General features: G+C 37.7%; 1 protein-coding gene across 1 annotated transcript in view; it reads left to right on the forward strand.

Annotated features, from left to right (window-relative positions):
- The window catches only part of LOC125240216 (dynein axonemal intermediate chain 7-like), a 103,130-nt gene that overhangs the window by 1,498 nt on the left and 76,796 nt on the right, over positions 1-24,836 (forward strand). The window contains exons 3-13 of the mRNA XM_048148040.1: positions 3,779-3,907; positions 7,949-7,980; positions 9,652-9,721; positions 10,291-10,403; positions 15,351-15,442; positions 18,397-18,530; positions 19,373-19,425; positions 20,054-20,191; positions 21,853-21,927; positions 22,322-22,521; positions 24,489-24,655. Of these exons, the coding sequence (XP_048003997.1) occupies positions 3,779-3,907; positions 7,949-7,980; positions 9,652-9,721; positions 10,291-10,403; positions 15,351-15,442; positions 18,397-18,530; positions 19,373-19,425; positions 20,054-20,191; positions 21,853-21,927; positions 22,322-22,521; positions 24,489-24,655 (1,203 nt within the window). The remainder of the gene's footprint in view (positions 1-3,778; positions 3,908-7,948; positions 7,981-9,651; positions 9,722-10,290; positions 10,404-15,350; positions 15,443-18,396; positions 18,531-19,372; positions 19,426-20,053; positions 20,192-21,852; positions 21,928-22,321; positions 22,522-24,488; positions 24,656-24,836) is intronic.

Consider the following 24,836-nt stretch of genomic DNA (forward strand, 5'->3'; position numbering starts at 1 on the left):
GTCGCACCAATACGCAAGAGCGATAGGGATAGATATCTACTAGCGTTTCGTTTCGTGAGCGTTTGTGCCATTCGGCTACGCACCCTGATAATTTACGCTAGTTGTCGCGTGATTGTCTCTAGATGTCACTTAACTATGCCTATACCAAAGACATAATATATATAACCCTATATGTATATATACAGATAAAGTCTAGAAAAAAACGTACCTCAGTAGGAACCATACATAAAAAGGTACGGTGGCTAAGATAGCATTGCACCTTTGGGGTACGCTATTAATATTTGACATTTTAAGAATATGGGCCAAATTGGCAAAACTGAGGTTCAAACGTTTTAAGCCTGTGTCAAGAGATGGCAGTCTATGCACTGTGATTACACATTTTACTTCGACAGTAACTCTCTATAATACTCGATCCTCTAAGGGACCGGCCACATCTAAGAGACGCGTGTCTCGGGGCGCGCAACGGACGTCCGCGCCACGCCACCTGAATGTAATTCAAACAAGAGCGTGTCGGGCCACGCTCAGTGTAGGGTTCCGTAGTTTTCCGTATTTTTCTCAAAAACTACTGAACCTATTAAGTTCAAAACAATTTTCCTAGAAAGTATTTATAAAGTTCTACTTTTGTGATTTTTTTCATATTTTTTAAACATATGGTTCAAAAGTTAGAGGGGGGGGACGCACTTTTTTTTCCTTTAGGACCGATTATTTCCAAAAATATTAATATTATCAAAAAACGATCTTAGTAAACCCTTATTCATTTTTTAATACCTATCCAACGATATATCACACGTTGGGGTTGGAATGAAAAAAAATATCAGCCCCCACTTTACATGTAGGGGGGGTGCCCTAATGAAACATTTTTTCCACTTTTTATTTTTGCACTTTGTTGGCGTAAGTAATTGATATACATATTGGTAACAAATTTCAGCTTTCTAGTGCTAACGGTTACTGAGATTATCCGCGGACGGACGGACGGACGGACGGACGGACGGACGGACGGACGGACGGACGGACGGACGGACGGACGGACGGACAGACAGACAGACATGGCGAAACTATAAGGGTTCCTAGTTGACTACGGAACCCTAAAAACGTCTCCTCAGTACATTTTGTATAGGAAGGACGTAAGACGCGCCGCCACGCCGCGCGCCACGCCGCCGCCACGCCGCCGCCACGCCGCCTGGGGCGCGTCCCCGAGACACGCGACGCTTAAGTGGTAACGCTGGCTAAGGCCTATACAAATAACCCCCATTTACTGATGTATGGAATTACAACTCATCCTTTACTTATTCCTCTATGCTAGAGGGCAAAATAATATTTGCCTCATTTAAGTATTGCATAACATACGACTAAGTTCTTTTCTATTTTAACTTTTAACCAGGATTACATAACATTACGCTACCTACTTTCCTTCTATTCTAATCAGCTTCCTTTGAACTGTCAAAATGAATTTAAATGATTTCCTAAAACTGCGTTTTCACTTAAAGCTCGGCCACACATGCGCCTTTTGAGAGCGTAAGCGGAGCGTTAGCAGAGCGTCAGCGGTGCGCCGGACGAATGCTGGCGTTGCGCTCAGCGGACACCGGCGGGAACTAACGAGCGCGGATTGCGAGTGGAATGCGCGTGGATTGCCAGCGGAACGCCAGCGTTCTTCCGGCGCACCGCTGTCATTGCGCTCCGCTAACGCTTCGCTATCAAAACGCTTTATGTGTGGCGGTGTGCATAGCCAAATGCACCAACGCTGATTGGGTTCCCTCTATTTGGCATAACTTTAATTGTCCGAAACGATTTTCGCATAACAGACTTCGCATAATCGATTTTCGCCGAATGTTAATTTGGCAGAAAACTTATTTGTCATAATCTAAAATAATACGAATAACACATTGTCCGAAAATAAGTTCGCATAATTCTGTTTACGCCGATTGTTTTTATGAATAAAATTAATTCGCATAGTTGTATTTGGCATATTTCTTAAAATCAGAATATCCACCCATACTAAATGCTGTTAAGAGAGTCGGTTTGGTTAGGTTAGAACTGCGACCTCAACAAATAAAACATTTTGTCAAGAATTTCGGTTAGGTTAGGTTAGAACTGCAACATTAATATAGTAGTATTACCTATGATAAAAATTCTGCGTAGTAAATTTCCACTAAACCATGTTATGCAGGAATAATTTATGCATAAAAACCATTCGGCGAATAACCTTTATGCATGAAATATATTCGGACAAACAAAAATATGCCTAGACAAATTATGCGTAACTATACTATGCCATAACAGATTATGCGAAAGGTGAATTATGCCAATATAGATTATGCCAAAAAGAATTCTCGATTGTAAAATTATGCCAAAACAAGGGGAACCACGCTGATTATATCTCTTTCGTAGCTATTTATCTCTATCGCTCGACACAGTATAATAAAGAGTACTATCGTACAGTTGGCCACTTCCGCTCCCCGCTGATAGTGTCGCCCAGCCCCTCTCGGTTACCTCACAGTTACTACCTCTCAAGAACACGACCAGTCGACCTGTCATATCTCACTCATACAAGTATAATACGCGTTCACCTACACGAGCTTAGAATGTGTGCTAGGGACGCGCCTCCTTCATATATCGTCACTACTTTGAAAAAATTTCGTATCTCACGCTGCTCCTCAAAGTTAAAACGCAGTATGTCTATATGCACTCCATACATATTTACTACAATTTTCTTTTCATTGAAAGACGAAAATACAATTTTTTTTAAAGTAGTGATATATTTAATCGCCAGTGTCCGCGATCTGGTATTCCCGCGACAGAGCCAGACTACCTTTGTGGCGTTTCGTTTTCGTTTCGCATCGCAGAAATGCCATTCGGCTACAGCGCTGGTTCAGAACACTAATTGAAAACGCAGCCTAGTAAATATGTAATACTTAAAATAAAATATTTTGTGCAGTGCACGAAATAAAGCGCCCCGTAATTAGGAGACACATATGGACAGTGGTTATTTTAAATAGTTATTTGTTATACAAGGGGGCAAAGTTGTATTTTAACGCCGAGTGTGGAATTGAAAAACGAGCAAGTGAAAGGATTCTATAGTTGAGAAAGAGAATAGAATCCTGAACTTGCGAGTTTTTTAACACACGAGAAGTAAAATACATTTGCACACGAGTGTAACACAAAATTTGTTTATCACTACTTCCAGTAGTTCCACAGGTGGTAAATCATCTTTATTACTAGATTCACCTACTTTTATCAATTTTCAAGCAGTTAATTTGACTTTATTGAAGGTCAAATTACTTTACCCACTAGTGGATAAAATGCGTTTTTACCTGCTGATATTAAAGGACAAAACACGTATTTCCGAGCTAGTGAGGGGAAAATGAATTGACCGTGACGTCACTCCTCAGTATTTCATAGTAATTCCATATTAGCAAATCGTTTTGACAGTTCATAAAAAGAAGCTGATTTGGCTCGTAGGAAACTAGCCTGTTAGTTATCACGAATAAATAATGGAGTAGGCTAGTTTCCTACTAACCAAATCAGCTTCTTCGATCGAATCGATTTGCTAATATGGAATTACTATGAAATACTGAGCAGTGACGTTACTGTAAATTCATTCACTTTATATTTTTCTCTTTGATTTATTATATAAATAGAAATTATGTTTAAAAACAACTACTATCCATATTTTTCTTCTAATTATGTGGTGCTTTATTTCGTGCACTGCATAAAATATTTTATTTTAAGTATAGGAAACTAGCCTATTGAATTGAACATTATAATATTTATGTTTCAGAACCGGAAATCCCAGATGAACAGCTGCTGGGGGCAACGGATCTGGAACCGGAACCAGAAGAGATACAATGGACTGACACTTCCTACACCAGCGCTTCGTTCGAGTCCCTACCACCAGCTCCAATCGAGGGTAGGTACAAGTATTAAATACATACATACATACATACAATCACGCCTGTATCCCATAAAGGGATAGGCAGAACACATGAAACTAGTAAAGCTTCAGTGCCACTCCTGGCAAATAAGGGGTTGAATGAAAGCTGCCTGCTGAGCCGCGGTCCCGGTAAGGGCATTTATTTGTGTGATGAGCACTGATATTTGTTCCTGAGTCATGGATGTTTTCTATGTATATAAGTATGCATTTATCTATTTAAGTATGTATATCGTCGCTTAGCACCCATAGTACAAGCTTTGCTTAGTTTTGGGCTAAGTTGATCTGTGTAAGTGTCCCCACTATTTATTTTATTTATTTATTTTCGAAGAAGGCATATTACAATGCGAATATGAACGTCAAATAAAGCTACGCCGGCTCTAACCCTACGCCTCAGCCTCGAGAAGAGTATGCAACCGGCGTTTAAGAGGTCAACTAACCTAACCACAAAATCAAAATATTGAAAAAACCTCCGACATAGTGGACCAATTTTCATGAAACATGGCTAAGAACACTCCAGACTAACTTAGCTTTAAAAAAAACTAAATCTAAATCGGTTCATCCGTTCGGGAGCTACGATGCCACAGACAAACACACACACAGACAGACACGTCAAACTTATAACACCCCGTCGTTTTTGCGTCGTGGGTTAGAAATGAGCTAGAAGGGGATCAAACAATTTAGGCCTTACATACATTCGATTTACAATGAAGTTTAATAAGTGCAGTTTATTTTTAATTACTATTTGTACATTAAAATGGCATTCAGTATAATAACAAGTAATAAAATGTTATTATAGTACAATGTAAGGCGGTTCTTAGAACAATTATTAATCGATCTAGAATTTATGTTTCAAAACATCCATATTAATACACTTTGTAATATTAATTGCTAAAGAACAAACTTGAGCAATTCCATGTACTCTGCCAAACCCTTTTGGGAATTCAGGCGTGAGTTTATGTTTGTAACTAGGTATATACTTTGTCAGATAATTTTCACCATACCAACTGGTAAGGCTCTTTTTTTGATTATTTAAAAACGAGTTATTGTTTTTTCTGCTGCTGAACTGTTATTCGTCATTTACAAAGTATATTCCCCAAAGCCAGCGTCCGCCGGCCTTCCGCGCATGCGCGTAGTATCGAAAAAACTGAAAACGCATTGGTTGACTCTGTAACCATAGCAACGCATTGTTATAACGATTCTGCGCGCGTTTCCTGTATTTTGACGCAGAGGATTGCACTGTCAGCTCAGGATGCCCAAAGCCTTCCCGCGCACGCGCGCAGTATCGTTATAACAATGCGTTGCCATGGCTGCGACAGGGCCAAACAATGCGTTTTCAGTGTTATCGATACCGCGCGCATGCGCGGAAAGCCGGCGGACGCTGGTTTTGGGGAATAGACTTTTATGTAGGGTTTTAAAGATCTATGCACAACTCTGTAAATGACGAATAACAGTTCCGGAGCATAAAAATACTATTTCAGTACGGTACTTGACAACGGTTAATATTATTTCGTGATTTCATTTATAATTTGCTTAGGTCGCGCGTCCTATGAACGCTGTCATGTGCCAAATAACCTAACCACAAAAAATTTAAAAAAACTCAGACCACGATTAATATTTGACATTTTAAAACATAATTATGAAGCTAAGAATATGGGCCAAATTGTCAAAACTGAGGTTCAAAAGTTTTAAGCCTGTGTCAAGAGATGGCAGTCTATGCACTGTGATTAGTTGATTACACATTTTCCTTCGACAGTAACTCTCTTCAATACTCGATCCTCTTTGCTAATACTAATGACAAATTCTAAGCCCGTGTAAACCTAGCGAGAGACCTAGACAATAGTACAACCCAAGCTCCATTTAATCAATAGTTCATAGCAACGCGCCCTGTTTACATATCGTATCGAAAAACAGTAAAAAAGGCGAATCATTACGATTTTAAAAGGTCGGTACTTGAATTAATTTATGCCATAATAAAGAACAATGCGTTGAACTTTAGTTTACGAATTTTTACCTATATTTACATATTTTCGAATACATTTATAGGTTATTCGTCCTGTATTTATTTGGATACATGTACATATACGTACATGTTGAAATAAAAGGGACCATTCAAACTTAGCATAGTGATTTTTGAGATCTTAATAGGCTACTTGCCTCCTAGTCGAATCAGCTTCTTTTAAAGAACTGTCAAAACTAATTTGAACGACTTGCTAATATGGAATTTATATGAAATCAAATTGAGTGACGTTACGTCACAGTCAACTCAGTTACTTTATAAATTTCTACCTGAATTATTAAATAGATTTTTTTTAGAATAGAAACTTATTTTAATATTGCAAGAACGCAAATGATTTGAATAGAAATTGGATTTAAAAATGACTTCTGTCCATGTTTTTCTTATAACTATCTGATGTTTCAAATTTCGTGCATGGTATAATAGTACATTTCGATACAAGTGCGAAAAAGAGGAAGTTCGAAACGAGTGGCGATAGATTAAAACACGACCGAAGGGAGTGTTTTAAATCGACACGAGTTACGAATTTCCTCTTCGCACGTGTATCGAACGACGTTTTTCAGTACAGATGGCCCTCCGAAGTTTCGACCTGGCATATAATGAACCACTTCTCGCACTAGTGTGTAAAAAAAACGACATCTGTATTGAAAAATTTATTTATATTATTAACAAGATTTATTATAGGAATGCTGAAATCGCAAAAAAATGGCTGTTTCACACATTTGAGACTCCGCTCATTTCTATGGAACAACCAAATTTTTTTTCGCGATCCATAGTCGGGGGACAAATCTTCTCGAGGCTGAGGCGTAGGGTTAGAGCCGGCGTAGCTTTACTTGACGTTCATATGCGCATTGTAATATGCCTACTTGAAAAATATTTCAGTTTCAGTATTGAGACTGATTGAAATAACATGACACGTTCTTGAGTTTCCATGAAAATATGAAGGAAAAACATAACGCACCACACACCTGTAATTAACTATAATATCGTCACTACTTTGAAAAAATCTCGTATCTCACGCTGTTCCTCAAAGTTAAAATGCAGTAAGTCTATATGCATTCCATACAGGTCAATTCACAAGAGCTGGCATGAATGGAACGAATGTTTGAATGAAAATATGCATGTGTGTGACAGATTAACCAATAAAATGGTGGCTCTTGACAGTTACGACTGTATACCAATACAGGTGTCACTCACACAATCAAAGTTTCGTTCGTTCCATTCGTGCCAGCTCTTGTGAATTGACCCTTATTACATTTTTCTTTTCATTGACAGAAAAAGATACAAGTTTTTTTCAAAGTAGTGACGATATGTTTTAGTTGTTTGCACTTAAGACGATACAGGAGGGGTAAATTTTCCATACAAACGCTCTCGACTATTTCCTTCCTGGTTTTTGAAGATAGAGCAGTGATTTTTTCAACACTGATTATTTTTATTCTTATCTGTGTCAAACCGTTTTGATTTTTTTGATATTCTTATTTTTAAAGACGCTACAGATCCCATTAAAATTTTCCAAAAATGGTCTTATTGGTTGTGGCGCAAAAAAGGTATTCAAAATTCAATTCAAAATTGGTAAGAGTTAGCCAAAAAACTAACCGACACGACACGGATAATTTCATTGTTCATTCAGATCCTCAAATTTCATTACGATTGATTACGTTTTCAAGGAGGAAACAGTCGAGAGCGGAACCTCGATTTTAAAGATTTTCTCGCAATATCTTTTAACTAAGTTGTTCTGAATGGACATTTTTTTTCGATAAATCTAGTTAATAAAACAAGTATACCAAAAATTCCCAAATCGAAAGGGGGGCTCCTTTCCATTTTAGCATTTTCGCTCCTGTAGCGTCTTAAATGATTACCTATTGATGAATGTGACGAATGACGAATGTGTGACGAAATCAAACGGGACGAATTTAAAAACGTGGCATAAAAGCAATGGGACGATCCAAGATAACATTATTAACATTTGAAATTCTTCTAATAAGTTTTTCTTACTTTTTCAGAAGTTAAAAAGAAGCCTAAGAAGAAGAAGAAGGTATATATTTAATTTCAATCATTATACACGGTGTTTCCGGTATCACTCAAAAGCCCAGACACCCCAACTGATTTTTATTTTTTTAAACGTATCTGGAATGTTCATTTTTTAATCTGATGATTATTATTTTTTTAAATTGAGTTTTAAATTTTCTGTGCAGCTCTACTCGGCTTTTAACTCTACACTCAATAAAATAATTGATAGCTACCATCATAAACCTTCAAACTGTTTAATTGTGTACGTTACTGCAACGACATAAGGTTTACCAATAGACAGCTATGTCAATGTAAAGCACTTTAACCTGTGTCACAGTAAACTTCAAATTGGACAGGTGACTCAGTAAGCAAATTTAAACCTAAAATTCAAAATGACAAGGTTGTAATTAGGTACGAGTTCAATTTGTTATGACTTATGATAAACTTTAAAATTAAACTGACGCACAACGTCTATCTCGTAGCGGAAAAAATAATCGTCCAAGTAACCAGCCAGTATTAATACCCTTAAATACTGAAAAAGGTATACAACCTCTAACAATATGATATGCACAATGTTGTATTACAAATTTGTAGAATGGGCACGTAAACAATAACTAATAATACAAATTAAAACAAAAAATATTACCCCCATCAAGATATAGCTCAATCGATTCTACTCTCGATTCTGAACAAACAGTTTTCTGGTTTTTAGTGTTAAGTGAAACACGGTGTATATTATATTATTATATTTGTTCCTGAGTCATGGATGTTTTCTATGTATATTATAATTATGTATTTATCTATTTAAGTATTTATATCGTCGCTTAGCACCCATAGTACAAGCTTTGCTTAGTTTGGGGCTAAGTTGATCTGTGTAAGGTGTCCCCAATATTTCTTTTTTTATATTATTATTTAGCATAATTGTAGATATTATTCAGCCTCTCAAAATGTCGGGTACTTCCCTAGTTTTAAATACAACCCATAAATAGGGAAAAGAAAATTAACTTACCTATGATTTAATATTCACACTTCTTGAGCATTTCTTTTTTTTGCCATTTTTTAATTTTGATTTTTTTAGGGACTTTTAGGTCAATTGTACTCAGAATCACGAGTACTTTCAATCTCACAGGGAGACAAAATGTGTCCCAGAATTTCCATACATTTTTGTTACTTTCCTCTTTTGTTACCCCACACAACATGTACAGAAAATGGTAACAAAATAAGAAAAAATCGTGTGGGACATTTTTTTTAACTACTAGGTTTGAAAAAGCTAGTGATTCTGAGTAGAAATAGCATATTTTTTTTCAAAAATATCACATTTCATAAAAGTGGCAAAAAAAAACATGCTCACTTAACGAATATTAAGTATAGTAACTTCCGGTTTAAAGTTTTGCCAAAGATAACTATTTTCCATTTATGTTTCTTCAAATTATTATTTATTGTTTTTTTTTCTCTACTTTTCATGTTGTTATTTATTGCTTTTTTTTAATTTAAGTTTCATGACGCATTGGATTTATCTGTAATGTCATTGAAATATGTTTTCAAATAAATAAATAAATAAATAATAAATAAAAGCGTATAATTTGCACTGACATATCCAAACCGTAACTCGATATAATATTTGACATGTGTTGAACGTCGAATCGGACTGTTTTTTTTCTGCAAAGCAACAATAATGATTCTAGAATGTTGACAGGCGGCTGAAGAGGAAGTTGTCAAAGAGGAAGAGGTCGCTTTCCAATGGTCTGAAGAGAGTCTTCCCGTGGGTAAGATATTTAACCTAATAATGAAACAAAATTTTAATTTAATTAAAAAAAACCCGACATAATGGACCGATTAGTTGAACCACGAGCGAAGCTAGTGGTTCGAGAATAGAATCCTGAACTTGCGAGTTTTTTAACACACGAGAAGTAAAATACATTTGCACACGAGTGTAACACAAAACTTTTCCCCTCACTATAGCGAGGAAACTACAAAGCAAAAAATGCGTTTATCACTGCTTCCAGTAGTTCCACAGGTGGTAAATCATCTTTATTACTAGACTCACCTACTTTTATCAATTTTAAAACAGTTATTTTGACTTTATTCAAGGTCAAATTACTTTACCCACTAGTGGATAAAATGCGTTTTTACCCGCTGGTATTAAAGGACAAAACACGTGTTTCCGAGCTAGTGAGGGGAAAAATTATAAATGGGCTTACTCTTGGCCACAGACTAGCTACTAGCTGCTAGCTACTCGTTTTTGGTGGACCAGTGCCTTAAAGAACTAAGTAATCTCTAAGCATGTCGCGAAGGTCTACAGTTCAGAGAGTCACTAATGTTTTTTTTTATACAGAGGAAGAAGAGACTGAAAAAAAAGTCGTGGAGGAACAGGAAGTAGAAACGAAGAAGGGGAAGAAGGGGAAAAAGGGGAAGAAACCGAAAGAGGAAATACCCGAGTTTGAGAAGGTAAACTTTTGTTATATATTTTTTACATTATCTGTGAGGAACTATGTGATTATAATATAATCTAACCACAAAATTAAAATTTTGAAAAAACCCCCGACTGCGACATAGTGGACCGATTTTCATGAAACATGGCTAAGAACACTCCCGACTAACTCCAAATGTTGGGATTAGTTGTCAAAGCGGACCCCAGGCTCCCGTGAGCCGTGGCAAATGCCGGAATAACGCAAGGAAGATGATGACTTAATAACCTAACCACAAAATTAAAATTTTGAAAAAACCCCCGACCGCGACATAGTGGGCCGATTTTCATGAAACATGGCTAAGAACACTCCCGACTAACTCAGCTTTCAGACAAACAGACAGACAGACAGACAGACGAACAGACAGACAGAGACGTCAAACTTATAACACCCCGTCGTTTTTGCATTGGGGATTAAAAAACTAACAATTGTCAAAAATCACGTAATTATATTTAAATCTGTAGTACCCAGTTCACACAAAAGGACGTCATGTTGTACCAACCCAAATATATGCTACGTAGCAATGAGAGCCGAACGTTTCCGAGTTTGCCCGATCGGGAATCGAACCCTGCCCTACCTATAAAAAGCAATGATTAGTTTATTCGTGCCTGAAAACATAAAACATGCATGTCATGAAGAATTATCAATTTTCGATTGTATGGGAAATTGACAATAAAACTAACTTTTCATGTTCCCCCACGTCGTGTTTTTAGGGTTCCGTTTAAACATGTATAATAACCTAACCACAAAATTAAAATTTTGAAAAAACCCCCGACATTGATCGATTTTCATGAAACATGGCTAAGAACACTCCCGACTACTTAATTCAGCTTTTAAACAAAAAAACTAATTCTAAATTGATTTTTCCATTCGGGAGCTATGATACCACAGACAGACACACACACACACATAGATAGACACGTCAGAATCAGAATCAGAATCAGAATGCTTTATTTGTAAAACATAGGTACATGTCGCAGTAAGATAGATAAAGCCGTTATATACTTATAACCCTAGGGATATAATTATATGTCGTAACATAGTTAAACGAAAGCGATTAATTGCTATCTTACTAGGAATATAACTATAATACGTTACTAGTTTAGTCAAATAATTATATGACTGGATTCAGTTTAGTGAAATGATTGTAGACAGGAGTGTGGCGGTGCGGCGGAGGTATAGTTATAACCCTAGGGATATAATTATATGCGTTAAACAAACAAACCACAGTGAAGAATTGTTTAGGGCAAGAATTTGTTAATTATTTCCAATTCAATGTGCTTATTCTCTCTAAACACACAGACGGATGGACAGAGTCGCGACATAAGGGTTCCTTTTGATTTTTTTTGGTATAGAACTATAAATCCCACTTAGAGACGTATTATAATTATATCCCTAGATTAAGTTTAATCCAGTGATATAATTATATAACTAAACTAGTACCTACCGTATTATAATTATATTCCTAGTAAGATGGTTATGAATCGCTTTTGTTTAGCTATGTTACGGCATATAATTATATCCCTAGGGTTATAACTATACCTCTGCCGCACCGTCGCACTCCTACCTACAATCATTTCACTAGACTGAATCCAGTCATATGACTATATGACTAAACTAGTAACGTATTATAGTTATATTCCTAGTAAGATAGCAATTAATCGCTTTCGTTTAACTATGTTACGACGTATAATTATATTCCTAGGGTTATAACTATATAACGGTTTTATCTATCTTACTGCGACATACATATTAGGTCTTAGGTCTATGAATGGTCTGAACAAACTATGTTTTGCCGGTTGGCATACAAATGTCAAAAATGTCAAAAAAGACAAGAGGCACGAGAGCAAATGGATAATATTATAAATGTCATGCAGGAACTTAACTTAAAAATTAATAAATTAATAATTAATATACGTCAAACTTATAACACCCCGTCGACAGACAGACACGTCAAACTTATAACACCCCGTTGTCAGACAGACACACACACAGACAGACAGACACATCAAACTTAAACCACCCCGTCGTTTTTGCGTCGGGGGTTAAAAATACGACACTCTGTCAGAACTTACTCTTTCCCGCACATGTATCATAATAGGTATTTTGAATCCAACGAATAGCCATATAAGAGTTTTGAATGATTCACGGTTAATTTCATTAGACTTATATTGACCGGGATATAGACCGTGATTACCTTTTTGATTTTCGTCGAGCTACCGATATTTAAAAGGTAATCACGGTATATATCCCGGTCAATATAAGTGTAACGAATATACACAATAGCACTAGACCCTACTCATAGTGTTGTGTTCCTGCCGGTGAGTAAGGCTGCCAAAGCTCAGCGAGGGTGCGGTGTGCTGATGACGGGAGTACTTACGGAACTGACTTATTCCGTCTATTGTCCTTTTCGTCGGCAACCCGAACCGTCCTTGGAACTTGTACACTCCTTTTTACTGTGTATTTATTTTTTATTTATTTATTCTTTATTGCACATAAAAAATAAGTACAAATGGTGGACATAATGCCTTAAGGCATTCTCTACCAGTCAACCACTGGGTCAAAAAGAAACATTTATTTTGTGTCGTATTTAACACAGCAAAAGAGAATGTACAAGTTTCTAATGGGGTGGCAACGCGCTGACACTCTTTGAGTTGCACTCGTCCATAGGTTACGGTGACCGCTTTCCATCAGGCGGGCCGTACGCTTGTTTGCCACCGACGTAGTATTAAAAAAAAACATTTTCTAGCCCGTGTCATGACAACAATCATCGATGGAACCCAAACCGTTAAGTCCTTTGTAACTTGTTTGTAACTTGCTATTATCCTTTAAAAGTGTACTTCAGTTCAGTTCAGTGTTCGAAAGCCTCCGAAGCCTCCATGCCGACTGGCAAGAGGAACGTTTTTCAAGAGTGGAAAGCTTTACAGCAGAACTTTAACTGTTTTCCTGTAATAATAACTCATTTTTAAGTGATCTGAGTGAAGAGTTTCAAAAATGGAGAAGCAAGCAAATTTTGGCACTAAAAAAGCCGCGAAATTCATTACATTGACGATAAACTTTCGAGCTTTAATAGTTATTTGTTATACAAGGGAGCAAAGTTGTATTTTAACGCCGATAGTGTGGAATTGAAAAACGAGCAAGTGAAAGGAGTCTATAGTTGAACCACGAGCGAAGCGAGTGGTTCGAGAATAGTCCTGAACTTGCGAGTTTTTTAACACACGAGGAGTAAAATACATTTGCACCCGAGTGTAACACCAAACTTTTCCCCTCAATACAGCGAGGAAAACTACAACGCAAAAAATGCTTTCATCACTGCTTCCAGTAGTTCCACAGGGTAAATCAACTTTATTACTAGATTCACCTACTTTTATCAATTTGAAAGCAGTTAATTTGACTTTATTCAAGGTCAAATTACTTTACCCACTAGTGGATAAAATGCGTTTTTACCCGCTGGCATTAAAGGACAAAACACGTGTTTCCGAGCTAGTGAGGGGAAAAAAAAGTTTAACTGATAGCTAGATCATTTTTAGCTCGTCAATGATTCCGCCAACGTCAATCAGTCAACCGCAGTTGGCTGGTGAGCCTACATTTTTCAAAGTGACCGCTTTTGAGTGACAAGATTTGCTTGACCGTTAGTTAGTTAGTTTTGTTGGGCATTTTCCGCAAGTCGACAACTATTGTGCCTATTTTTAACCCCCGACGCAAAAACGACGGGGTGTTATAAGTTTGATGTGTCTGTCTGTCTGTCTGTCTGTTTGTCTGTCTGTGTGTGTGTCTGTCTGTGGCATCGTAGCTCCTGAACGGATGAACCGATTTCGATTAAGTTTTTTTTATTTGAAAGCTGTGTTAGTCGGGAGTGTTTTTAGCCATGTTTCATGAAAATCGGTCCACTAGGTCGCGGTTGGGGGTTTTTTCAAAATTTTAATGCGTGAATTTGACGAGGTAGCACTACTCTAGCCACCCCAGCTCCTCTACAAATCCTAGCAGTGTTTTCAGGTTGCTAAATAGTAAATACCTCTTTTAGTGTGTTCGGCGTACCTAGGTACTTGTTCCTATATACTTCTACCTGTTTACACTCTAGAAGAAAGTGTTTGGTGGTTTCTTCTGCTTCCATGCACGCTCTGCACATGGGGCTATCGGTTATACCTATGTTATTGAGGTGTTTGTTCAGTGTGTTGTGTCCTGTCATTAATCCTACTATTTTGCGCAGTTGCTGTCTGGGTGTTCTGAGTAGGATTTGCTTGACCGTTTATAATGGGCAAGATTCAAAAATTGGGAATCCAAGCCTCGTCGCCATCCTCTTGTGCTAAAAATTTTGTGCAAGAAAAAAATACAAAAAGATAATCTTACAATTTGGTCTTCAAACTTTAGTTTAATTATACTTGAAGAATAGGCCAGACGACTAAAAAAACTATTTAGTCCGTCAGTTAGATTATAAAAAAAAATTTGGACATATTTTTTTCTCGTATAACGAAAAATGACGACGGTACAGTGCGTTGAAGTTTCGCGTGACGTCACGCCTAGGTACAAATTTTGCTTCAAAGTGACGTCACAAGACCCCTCTGGAATGTTGGTGTTCTGTATTTTTGTATTTTTTCATTAATCTGATAAAGCGAAAAATATGTGTTCAGTATTTTTGGACGATCTAACTGACGGGCTAAACAGAATGCCATTTTATATAGTCGTCATCCCTATCCTCTTTTATTATTAATTAAAAATAATATACCTACTTAAAACTTAAAAAAAAACACAAACACGAAAAATTATATTCAATTACAAAAAAAAGTTAATGTTTCTGCGAAGCATCTCTTCGTGAAGAGTAAAATCACTGTAGGGTAAAGAACTAACTATGAAATAATATAGCCATGGATAAGCCCATTCATAATTTCAAAAAGATAGGGTAGCTCTAACTTCTTTATTATAACAGCCCAAAGAGTGGAAGAAAATGAACAAGAAGCAAAGAGAAGAGTGGCTCGTGAACAGAATAGAAGAATGGCGCGCCGAGAAAGAAGCAGAGAAGTTTGTTCCTCTTTTCTCTCTTCTATTTGTACTATTTTACTGTGTTTTTGTAGCTAGGAAAAATTTCCAGTACCTTCATACATAGAAGAAATAGCGTAAGTTATCATTACTGCTACTTGTCAATAGATGTCGCGACGAACGAAGAGTCTAATGCTTACTATTTTTTAGCTAATATTACAATAATACTATTGCACTAAATTAGTATTCTGTTTTCAATTCCTTCTGCTTCTAATATAAGTTGTAAACTGTTTTAATATTAAATTATTGGTAGGCGCGACACTGTTGACACCTGTGGCCCGTTTCTCGAAAGGTACAAGCCTTGTATTACAAGTGTGTTTCCATGACAACCCATACGATTTGACAGTTCGCGCACTTGTAATACAAGGCTTGTACCTTTCGAGAAACGGGCCCCAGGTATCAAGTAGTGGTATTGATAATTTACGCTATTTGACGCGTGATTGTCGCTAGATGTCACTACAAATAACCCGCATTTACTGATGTATGGAGCTACTACTCTTTCCTCTGTGCTGTAGATAATGTTCATAGGTACCTACTTCATGTCATTGTATTAAGTTATTGTATCTAAGGTAGTTAGATAGTACGGATTCATGTGAGTAACTACCTACACTGAGAGTTTGCATTGTGAATTTAACAAGTTCGACTTGTTGCATGCGGTTTATCCGTTTGAATCAGCCAAACGTATGTTTAAAACAATATGTGTCAGGTCGTTTTTATAAAATCGACTTGTTGATTCAAATATATTGCCGATTCAAATGACAAGTAGCTTGTTGTTTGAACCAAAGAGCACGTAGGCGCTATTTTAACCAAAAAACTTGTTGAACGAACATGAAAACTGGTTGTATTTTCTCTCAGTGTACTGTGTAGTTTACTATGATTACTGTGTATTAACTATAAGTAGATTTAAAGACTAAGATAAACTACTATTATCTTGAGACTTTTAGCGGGTTTGCACTTCATTAGATTTTTAGTTTTACAATATTTCGAATATAAGTAATCTACAAAAAACTTAAGCACAGACTGCTATAATAAGGATCCCAAAAATAACATTATTACTAAATTTTTAAAGCATATCAGTGTTTTGCAATTATTTTATTACCAGCCATCAGTAAAGACATAAATGGCAAATAAATATAATCGTTGCTTTCAAAGGATCCAAAATTCCGAAGATCCGAAATTCAATATTTTATTGTAGATTTTACTTTTTATTTTTTGTACTCAGAATCATGAATTTCAATGAGGAGGCACACTCAAATGTTATGACAGATGGCGCCACCTTATAAGTCCATTGCACAGATAAAGAATTGTATACGTGAGAGCGAGACGATGATATGTTTTTTTTCCTATCACACACATATTAATGACAGTGACATGCCTAGGCAGTTGAACAGGCGCCGCCTGGCGGGATAGAATGTTAGTGTGCTTCCTCATTCTATTGGGTTGGTAAGAAAGTAATGAGCGATCGATTGAATTCCACATAAAATTTTTGAGAGAGTTCTAGAATCTTCTATGGTCGAAAGTATGTAAAGGGCGAGTCGCACAGTTTCTCGTCAGTCATTCACTAGCTGTCGCCGAGCTAATATAAGGAAGAAAATGGACGAATTAAAAGTGCATGTAAGGCATTGCTTACTATATGAATTTCAGTCTGGCCATTCAGCCGCCGAAGCAGTGCGTAATATATGTCAGCGTGTTGCTCCTGAAGTTGTGTCTGAGGCCACGGCGAAATGATGGTTCCAGCGGTTTCGTAGTGGCGACTTTTCATTATCAGATCAACCTAAGTCTGGTCGACCGGTGAAGATTGATGTAGCCAAATTAAAAACCTTAATTGAAGGAGATCCGAGGCTAACGAGTCGTACTCTTGCTACCGAGTTAGGCTGCTCTCATGTCACCATAGAAACACATTTACACGAGTTGGGAAAAAACTACAAATACAGTGTTTGGATACCGCACGAACTTGATAGAGATCAACTAAACCGCCGTGCCAATATCTGCATACAACTTCTGTCTTTTCGCCGCACATTCAACTGGTTGGACCATCTTATCACTGGAGATGAAAAATGGGTCTTATATTTATAAATCACACACCCAAACGTCAGTGACTAGCTCCAAACGAAAAAGGAATAGAGGCACCAAAAACAGAGCCTCACCCGAAAAAAGTTATGCTGTCCGTTTGGTGGGATATTCATGGTATTATTCACTGGGAACTCCTACCAAGTGGAATGACTGTTACCGCATTAGTATACTGTAATCAGCTTGAAAATTTAAACCAAAAAATCTGTCAGAATCGTCCACAGCATGCTAAAGTTTTTTTCTTACACGACAATGCTCGCCCACACATTGCAAAAGTGACTCGGCTAAAGCTATTGGAGCTAGGTTGGAAAGTGATACCTCATCCACCGTACTATCCAGACTTGGCACCTACGGATTACGCATTGTTCAGATCGCTAAGCAATGCCTTGAATGAAAAAAAGTTCGATGATCAAGCCCATCTACGACAGTACATAGCTGAGTTTTTTTAATCTAAACCTAAGAACTTCTTCGCCGATGCTATTCATTTTTTACCAGAACGATGAAGACAAGTAGTAGATAACGAAGGCCGTTATATTTTTTTGATAAATGATTAAAATAATAAATTGAATAAAAATTACAATTTTGGTTATGATTCGCTCATTACTTTCTTACCAACCCAATAATATGAGTGGGAAATGCCAAGAATTTCATATACATATACATATTTACTTTCTACTGAAAAAACTCATGATACTGATTAGAAAACAGTAAAAATACCTATAAGTATTTGAAAAAAAAAAAGATATCAAAAACCGTGATACGGATAACATATTAACATTACGTTTCTTTCAAAAATGCTTCCAAAAGACAGAAGCATAACTTCTCATACCTTAGAAGCGAAGCTTTCTATACCTGTCTCGTTTCAGGCAAGCCATCCTGGCGGGTGCGAAAGAGAAGAGACTAACCCTGGCGAGAGAGAGGGCAGAGCTGTTAGCCAAAGATAATAAGGAACAAGAGATAAGGAGAGATATATTGCAGAAGACTTGTTCACTGTTTTCTAGTAAGTATCTACATAGAGAAATAAGTAAGGGAAGAGTTGTATACTCTGTCAAACAAGTCTGTCAGTAAATAAGAACAAAGAAAACTATAGTTATCCTTTTCTCTAGCACCCTAAAGAAAAGGATGCATATAGTTTTCTTTGTTCTTATTTACTGACAGACTTGTTTGACAGAGTATAACTCCATACATCAGTAAATGCAAGTTATTTGTAGTGACATCTAATGTCATCCACACTTCAATCACGCGTCAACTAGCGTAAATTATCAGTACTGCTACTTGTCAACAGATGTCGCGACGAACAGAAAGTGTAATGCTCAACAATTTTTAGCTAATATTACAATGGTATCAATGGTACTCTGTTTTCAATTCCTTCTGCGTGTAATATAAGTTGTAAACAGTTTTAATATTACATATTTGGCAGACGCAACACCGTTGGCACCTAGTGTCGAGTAGTGGTACTGATAATTTACGCTATTTGACGCGTGCTTGACGCTAAATGTCACTACAAATAACGTCTCGCGAGCGTAGCGTCGGGCCAACTGTATGGAAAAAGACGCCGCGTCAGGTTTTGACGGAGTGTTATAAGTTTGACGTGTCTGTCTGTCCGTTTGTCTGTCTGTCTGTTTGTGTGTGTGTCTGTCTGTGGCATCGTAGCTCCCGAACGGATTAACCAATTTGGATTTAGTTTGTTTTTTTATTTGAAAGTTGAATTAGTCGGTAGTGTTCTTAGCCTAGTTTGATGGATGTCGGTATACTTCTAACTGTATAACTTTTTTTTTTTATTTAAATACCACGATTTTTTACCAAATTTTAATGTTAATTAAACTGCTACTTATTTTCCAGAATTTGAAAGGGAGAAAATCGAATATGTCAACAATCAGCAGCGAATGGCTGAGGTTGGTTTACACAATTTTATTTGAAATATTACAAAAAGAACTATGTAAATTCACCCCATTTTTATTGAATTCCGTTAAGTAAGTGTTATATAATATATATATTTAGGTATTAAGAAACAAGCGTCTTAACTTTTACGGTTATCGAGTTATTAAAAAAATTAAGATAATTACTGAACACGTGAGTGTGTGACAGCCTTTACCAATTCCTAATGTTCGAATCCCGGTAAGGGCATATATTTGTGTGATGAGCACAGATATTTGTTCCTGAGTCATGGATGTTTTCTATGTATATAAGTATTTGTATATTATATATATCGTTGTCTGGGCATTTCTCAGAGCGTTTAATTTTTTTTTTATTTCGGTGGCAGCATTTTTACGTGAATCCTGCAAGAGTCACATGAAATTCTGTCAATTTAAATAGAAGTCGCGGATTTCTACCAGAAACAAAGGAAACCTATGCTACGCTTACGGGGTTCGGGTAATAATGCTGCCACCGAAATCAAAAAAGTTGAAACGCTCGGAGAAATGTCCGTCTGAGTACCCACAACACAAGCCTTCATGAGCTTACCGTGAGCCTCAGTCAATCTGTGTAAGAATGTCTTATAATATTTATTTATTTAATTCACAGTGGCAACAATACCTTCGTTGCGATGGCCTGCCAGATCCCCGTGTACCCACACAGATGAACACATACCTGCACGTCTGGGAGAAAACTAACGCTTGCGATGCGGATGAGCTGGATCGACGGTGCGTTGAGGCGTTACCGGTAAGAATGTAGCCTTAAATGGTAGTAGAGTACCATGCATAGAAGAATTAAGTAACGAAAGAGTATACATCAGTAAATGCAAGTTATTTGTAGTGACATCTAGCGTCACCCACGCGTCAATCACGCGTCAACTAGCGTAAATTATCAGTATCACTCACACTAGGTGTCAACAGTGTCTCGTTTTCCAAAAATTTAATATTAAAACAGTTTACAACTTATATTACAAGCAGAAGGAATTGAAAACAGAGTACTGAGATTTTTTTATTCGTCGCGACATCTATTGACAAGTAGCAGTACTGATAATTTACGCTAGTTGACGCGTGGTTGACTCTAGCTAGCTAGATATCACTGCATATCACTTGCATTTATTGTTTTTTTTTTTAATTAGCCACTTTTGTGTCCCACTGCTGGGCAAAGGCCTCCCCTCGCTTTCTCCACTCGACCCTGTTGTCGGCATTTTCCCACCATTTTGGGTAGAATGCGTCCAGGGGGCCGATTTTTGAGTCTCACGGCGTTCGAATTCAGAAAATTGCCACTGAAAATAATAGGCAATTCACCGTTTTCAACCGATATTTTAGTGACAGTGAGACTCAAAAATCGGCCCCCGGTCGTCCCGCCATCTCCTTTTTGGTCTGCCTGCACCCCGGCCTGATGCCCCGTCTATCTAATTTATTGATGTATCTTACAACTCTTTCCTTCTTATTCCTCTATCGTACCAATAGAAAACAAACACTTGTGACGCAGAAACAAAAAAAAAGAACCCGCAAACGCATGGCCTTAACCCGTACTAATATTATACATGGGCTATATAATATTATTTTCCCCTCACTAGCTCGGAAACACGTGTTTTGTCCTTTAATACCAGCGGGTAAAAACGCATTTTATCCACTAGTGGGTAAAGTAATTTGTCCTTGAATAAAGTCAAATTAACTGCTTTAAAATTGATAAAAGTAGGTGAATCTAGTAATAAAGATGATTTACCACCTGTGGAACTACTGGAAGCAGTGATGAACGCATTTTTTGCGTTGTAGTTTCCTCGCTATAGTGAGGGGAAAAGTTTTGTGTTACACTCGGGTGCAAATGTATTTTACTTCTCGTATGTTAAAAAACTCGCAAGTTCAGGATTCTATTTTCGACTATAGAAACTATAGAATCCTTTCACTTGCTCGTTTTTCAACTCCACACTCGGCGTTAAAATACAACTTTGCCCCCTTGTATAACAAATAACTATTGCAACGAATTAGTGGCAACGGCAGGTCCAAAATGGACAGAGACAACTCAAGACAGAGAGGAGTGGAATTCCTTGGGGGAGGCTTTTACCCGAAAGGGGCCCACATATTTATTTTAAGTTAATTTTATTTTTTCTCTTATTGCCAATTATTTCTCATTTATGTTTTAAGTATGTGTGGAACAAATAAAGCTTTTTTTATTTTATTTATTTTATTTTATATAATATTATAAATGTGTGTCGGATTGTTTGTCTGTCTTTCACAGCAAAACGGAGCGACGAATTGACGTGATTTTTTAAGTGAAGATAGTTGAAGGGATGGAGAGTGACATAGGCTACTTTTTGTCTCTTTCTAACCACCCTACCTCCCTAAAATGGAGGGTGGAAGTTTAAACTCAAGCTCAAACTCAAAGTAATTAAACTTTCATTTCAGATGATGCTAATGCTCGAAGAAATGGTGGCAAACCCGAAGCAGTTTACACCGTTGCAACTACAAAGCTACAATGAAGTAAGTTGCCCTTCTTGCCGGTGTTTCGCTCGACAAATCCTACTCGATATTAGCAAAGAGAATCGAGTATTATAGAGAGTTAATCCGTTTTCTCATTATCCGATCCGATGTTGGAAGGATTTCAAATCCATAAAAAGCCCTTTCGGAGATAACACGTTTTGTCATCTTCAGAAAAAGTTACCTGCATACTGCAAACTGTTTAATAAATTTGAACCTTATTACTATCATGATAGTTGCTTTCTAATTACACTGAGACTATAGCACGTGCCGTTTAAACGGGAGCTAGCCGCCGTCAACAATAGACACAAAGGCCTTTGTTTAACAGATTACGGCTAAAGCGAAAAGTTCATCTCAGAAAATTCATACTGTAACTCTTTATTATACTGTCCCACAGGTCCGTTTACAACTGCGCGAGCAACTCTCAGAGACCATCCAGTGCGCGTCCTACATGATCCTGCGCAACTTAGAAAAGAACCTAAAGTTCGAGTCCATAAAGCTGGCCACTTATAACCGGGAGTTCAAGGGTCTGAAGCTGAACATATGGGTCGCTGTGCGCATGCCCACTAGGAAGAAGAAACCTGTGGAACCGGAACCGTGAGTTCACATACAATACATACATTTTCGCCACACCAACTGGTAATGGCTCTCTTTGCTATTCGAAAACAGAAAGCAAAATTGCATTTTATCCACAAGAGTGCAAATTAATTTCATACAAATTTTTACTTGTCTTAAGCTGGCTCGTAGATTTTACCTATAAATGATGATTTTGAATCATAAATATTGAATAGATTGCTGGATTTGATTTAGTTTGCTGTTTTTAACCCCCGACGCAAAAACGAAGGGGTGTTATAAGTTTGACGTGTCTGTCTGTCTGTTTGTTTGTCTGTCTGTCTGTGTGTGTGTCTGTCTGTGGCATCGTAGCTCTCGAACGGATGAACCTATTATGATTTAGTTCTTTTTGTCTGAAAGCTGAGTGGGAGTGTTCTGTTTCATGAAAATCGCTCATAATTACTATGTCGTGGTCGAGGGTTTTTTCAAAATTTTAATTTTGTGGTTATAAAAGCAAGTTGCGTAACCATTTATTTGTAAACATTCGAGATTAACCCGAATCAACCTGAATAAGGATTCATAAACGTACTCTAAAATTATCAAGCCGATAAAGTTCGTTTGTCCCTTTCCGACGTATTGCTGTGATAGAAAGGGACAAACGAACTTTATCAGCTTGATAACTTTAGTGGACGTTTATGAATAAGGGGGTTAATGTCTAAATGGTATCTCGCACTAGGTGCATTTATTTATAGGTTTTATGTATGTAGGTTTATTCACTTGTCGCCCACTTAGGTCATTTTTTTCAAAGTTGTCCATGTCCACCCCACTTTTTTTTTTTTTGGGAATTTTTATGTATTTTCCATTCAGAATCGCGAGATCTTTCATTCCTAATAGGATAAAAAAAGTGTCCCAAGGTTTTTTTCTCATTCCGTTACCATTTTTTCATACATTTTGTATGGTGGTAACGGAATGGAAGGTTCGTAAAAATGTATGGAAAACTTGGGACATTTTTTTTTCTCCTATCAGGATCGAAAGAGCTCTCGATTCTGAGTATGAATCGCGTAAAAAATACCCATGTTACAAAAAAAGTCGGGTGGATAACTTTGAAAATAACCCAACCACAAAATTAAAATTTTGAAAAAACCCCCGATCGTGATATAGTGGACCGATTTTCATGAAACATGGCTAAGAACACTCCCGACTAACTCAGCTTTCAGACAAAAAAACTAAATCAAAATCGGTTCATCCGTTCGAAAGCTACGATGCCACAGACAGACACACACACAGACAGACAGACAAACAGACAGACATACACACAGACAGACACGACAAACTTATAACACCGCTTCGTTTTTGCGTCGGGGATTAAAAAATGGCACACTTATGACACTTCCATAGAGGTCGTATGTTCAATTTCGTCGCGCCGCGTCGCATCGCATCGCCGTCGCGTGCCCGTCGTCCACGCAATATGGCGCAATTTCATTAGTCGACAGGGCCCGCATGCGGGGTACGAGAGATTTCTGGAACACGTGCCACAGGTCCCGCATTCGGGGAAACGTTTTCATTAGTCGAAAGGGCCCGCATTCGGAGTGCGAGAGATTTATGGAACGCATGCCACAGGGCCCGCATACGGGAAAACGTTGTCATTCGTCGATAGGGTCCGCATTCGGGGTGCGAAAGATTTATGGAACGCATGCCACAGGGCCCACATTCGGGGAAATTAATGAGTGAAACTCTTAATTACCTAACCACAAAATTAAAATTTTGAAAAAAGCCCCGACCGCGTCATAGTGGACCGATTTTCATGAAACATGGCTAAGAACACTCCAGACTAACTCAGCTTTCAGACAAAAAAAACTAAATCAAAATCGGTTCATCTGTTCGAGAGCTACGATGCCACAGACTGACACACACACACACAGACAGACAGACAGACAGACGGACAGACGTCAAACTTATAACACCCCGTCGTTTTTGCGATGGGGGTTAAAAATGAATTATTATTTTTCCAGAGTACCAGTGGAGCTAGAGTTCCCAGCTCTTAACGTTGGTCTGAAACTGCCAAAGACCATAGACGGTAGCTGCGTTTGTGTGCGAGCTGCCAAGTCCGAGGTGGATTTACTGAGCGAGTCATCCAGGTCTTATGCATTGGCTGCAGAAGTAGCTAACAGATACACAGGTAACTTTTGCCACAGTATAATCATAGAGGAATGAGTAAGGGGATCTTTTAAGCCCTATTGTTTTAAGACGCTCATTAAGCAAGTGCCCACTCTTTTTAGGGTTCCGTAGTCAACTAGGAACCCTTATAGTTTCGCCATGTCTGTCTGTCCGTCCGTCCGTCCGTCCGTCCGTCCGCGGAT

Source organism: Leguminivora glycinivorella, chromosome 27 (assembly GCF_023078275.1).
Source record: "Leguminivora glycinivorella isolate SPB_JAAS2020 chromosome 27, LegGlyc_1.1, whole genome shotgun sequence".
NCBI lineage: Eukaryota > Metazoa > Arthropoda > Insecta > Lepidoptera > Tortricidae > Leguminivora > Leguminivora glycinivorella.